The sequence below is a fragment of the Anoplophora glabripennis genome, unplaced genomic scaffold, assembly GCF_000390285.2.
Source record: "Anoplophora glabripennis isolate ALB-LARVAE unplaced genomic scaffold, Agla_2.0 scaffold1917, whole genome shotgun sequence".
Taxonomy (NCBI): Eukaryota; Metazoa; Arthropoda; class Insecta; order Coleoptera; family Cerambycidae; genus Anoplophora; species Anoplophora glabripennis.
The window spans coordinates 5,068-8,749 of record NW_019417993.1 but is presented as its reverse complement, the minus strand read 5'-3'; the positions used below and the strand labels follow the sequence as shown (position 1 = coordinate 8,749).

Here is a 3,682-nt window from a genome sequence, read left to right as displayed (position 1 = left end):
TGGAAAGTGATCAAAATTATCTTGACGAACGTCCGATGGAGGTATATGTGCCGCTGGACCCTTATGACGTTTCTTCTCATATTCTACTTGTATGTCACTTCTTGGCCTTCCCCTTTTTGACATATTTGAGCCTATCTTACATAGTGTATAAGCTAGTTCTGATCGAAATTCCACTAAAGTCAATAGGTTTTTCTCTCCAACATTTTTCTCTTTGTTTACTTTTTTATAAAGTAACCAAGAATTTATGATAACAATGTCAACTAAATGATAAAAAATGCGAAGGTACCATTTTCTGGTACGCATTTTAATTCTGTTTCTTCCAATGAAACTATCTAAAAGGTCTACCCCACCCATATGTTTATTGTACTGATGTACTATATTGGGGCATTCAATTGTAACTTTTGTTTTTTGTTTTCTATCAATCCGTTCAATAGTACTGATTGGTTGTGTGCCAACAAATGAAGATAAAAGTAAAACAGTTTTGTTATCTTTCCAAAGTACTGAACAAATATCAATATCCATGTAACTAGCAACAAACTCTTCACTGTAGCCCCTTGGTTTATTTTTGATTGAATTTTCTAACGCTAATTTGCAATTAGGGATTCGATTTCTTCGAACGGTACCTAGAGACCATATGCCTCGTTTAGCTAAATATGCTATGATTTGCATGCTGGTATAATAATTATCAAAAAATATTTTATGATTGACGTGAGTTTGCACTTCGCGGCATAGTCTTACAATAACATTGCTGCTCGCTCCCAAATCTGCTTCACCTGGCAAACGATGAGCCAAATTATTTTCTAAACCTGTATAAACTTCTATTTTATATGCAAAACCAGATATGCCACATAAAACAAATAATTTGAAACCCCATTTGTGAGGTTTTAGTGGAAGGTACTGTTTGAGATGATGCCTAGCTTTTGTAGCGCAGATTTGTTCATCTATAGACAAACACTCCTCCATGGGAATACTCAAAAATTTTTCACCAATGGCATCCAAAATAGGCCGAATTTTATATAGTTTATCATACTCTGTAGAAGTGCTGTCTGCTACTTGCTTTTCATTGTCATTAAAATGGAGGTATTGTCTGATTTTCTCAAATTTATTAAGAGGCATTGTTTCTATGACAGTAGGATTGCCAGTGATATTATTCCACAACATTCTTATATTGGGCACTGGAATTATGGATGAAAAAATGCATATGCCTAGAAATCTTTCGATATCCTTGCTACTCACACAGAAGTTGCTGTTACAATTTTTTATGTGGACATAAGTATTGGTTTCTTCAACGATGTTAGATATAAGAGTGTCAGTAAAGAAATACTTAAAAAACTGATATGGGGTATCTAGCTTACAGGCGGTAGGTAATTGAGGATTTCCTAAAAATGTGTCATGTACTACAGGTAAATGTTTTTTCTTCCACGTAACCTTTTTTGCTTCTGTTTTATAATCAAACATTTGATTTCCTTCATCATGGGTGGTTACATTATTTGAGGTAGGTGTAGTCGCAACTAATACTGATGACACTCCCTCTTGAGAAGCAACAGGTAGATCAATTTGAATACAATTTTCTTCACCCAAAAGTGTTTCTAGTGTTTCATAACTAACAGGAGCAGGTCCTTCGTCTTCGTCATGATCCACACTAAAGGTTTGTAGTTCGACCTCATTTTCACTATCCGAACTATCATTTTCTAATTCGCTTCCCGAAGGAATGTTGTTTAAAATATCCCAAGCATCTTCATCTGTAATTATCTCCCTTCGACTTTTACCCTTTTCAATATAGGTGAGGGACATTCTGTAAGAATAAAAAAATACACATAAATTGAACTCTTTTAGTACATGATGTCCCATATATGATACAAACCTATTTAGGTAAATATTATAACCTTGTAATGGATAAAAAGTGAATATAATATATTAAAGTTTACCAAAACATACCTGATATTATATGGTATTTTCCTCTTCTTTATTTTTATTATAATTAACAGGCTGAAACTACAACAAGTATGCACTTCACACTGCACCATGACATACACTTCTCGACTGACAATAGAAATATTTCCATTGGCCGCCTGATTTATTTGAACCAATCAGAGCTCTAGATTTATAAAGCGGAGCGTACCGAATATGAGCTGAGTTCGGAATATCGTTTGGTGTTCGCTCCGAGTGCACTTTTACAATTTTACGTTCGGTATGTAGTAGGGGTAAGAAAAGTGTAAAAATTCATAGCGTTCGGTATGTTTTAAGTGCACATGTGGTGTTAACTCCATAAGCACCACCTTCGAAGCCGGTGCACTTAGAATCACTTTAAAAACTAACCTCATTTATTCATTTATTGTCGCGTCAATTTTAAATTCGAAATTTTCTGTTTCTCTGAGTTGTGTCGACTAGACTTAAATTAATCTGTTCCTGGTATTTTAAAAAATGCCATTCACAATAGAAACCAATAATCAAGGATTAACATACGAAAACGGAGATATATTGGTTCGTGACTCCGGTAAGAAATTAGATTGTTGTTTTCTATACTTATATTTATTTAATTACAATTGTATTAGATACAGACTCTCAGATTTGGGTGCCCCAAAATCAAATTCATCTTATAGATGAACAATCTATGGAATCAGATGATCAAGTTGGAGCTACAACCATAATGGGTACAACCTGTACAACTGAGGAAAAAACTCCTGAATGCTCTAAAAATTGGAGCAACGCTAACACGCTTCTACTAATAGATTTGTATAAGAAATATGAACAATCGTTTGATACGGATTTGAAAAAAAATATTTGGCATAAAATTACCAACGATGTGAATGTGAAAACTGGAGGTTTGCTATCAGTTACAACTGTTGAAAATAAATGGAAAAGCCTCAAAAGAACTTATCGCAGTTCGAAGATTAAAATGGATAGAAGTGGTAGTCAGAAAAGATATAGGCAATACTTTAATGCTATGGATGATATTTTAGCTAAAAGGCCTGAAATAACACCCCCAGCAATAGTAAGCAGTTCATTGGGAGTAGTATCTCAGCAACCAGGTACTTCTGCTGAGTTGACTACATCTGCAACTGAATCAGAAAATGTTGAAGAATCCGAGGAAAATTTTTTTAAAGGAAAAATGCTTTGAATGTCAACGACAGACATCGGGAAAAATTGGACAGACAGGACAGATTTTTGGATCTATTTGAGAAGTTAGTAGACAAAATGTAAGTTTATTTTAATAAAGCTGCAATATGTATTTGCAGTATTTTTATCTCACCTAATTCAGTACTACTAAGAACTCAAGACCATAATGATTAAGATTTACATTTAATTATACTACATTTGGTAATAAATAAATGTTTATTTTTGTTAGTAATATTTTAAAACTCAAAATAAATTCCTTGTCCTCTTTTAAATTCAACATTAGAGATGATCTCAGTTTGCTACATTTTTAAATCTTTACTTTTTTCAGGTAAATTTCCAAGACTGAAGATAAAAAAAATACCCACATTTATTTTTGTTAAAAACATTTATAATAAAGAAATACGTTCTGTTTTATGATACTTTTATTTTGTAAATTATCCTTATTATTAATGCAAATAAAATTACCGTACAGCTAAATTCATATAATTGGAAAAAAGTGTTTACAAAATTTTTTAAAATCAGTCTAAATTACAAGTGCATTCATAATATTATTTCGCTTTAT

At 32.7% G+C, this 3,682-nt stretch overlaps 1 protein-coding gene across 1 annotated transcript; it reads left to right on the top strand.

The window, feature by feature from the left end:
• The first annotated feature begins 2,587 nt into the window (after positions 1–2,587).
• Positions 2,588–3,152, top strand: LOC108915572. Its single transcript, XM_023456602.1, has one exon. It carries the CDS (start codon positions 2,615–2,617, stop codon positions 3,119–3,121), a length of 507 nt encoding a protein of 168 aa, XP_023312370.1. The 5' UTR covers positions 2,588–2,614; the 3' UTR covers positions 3,122–3,152.
• The last annotated feature ends 530 nt before the right edge of the window (positions 3,153–3,682 follow it).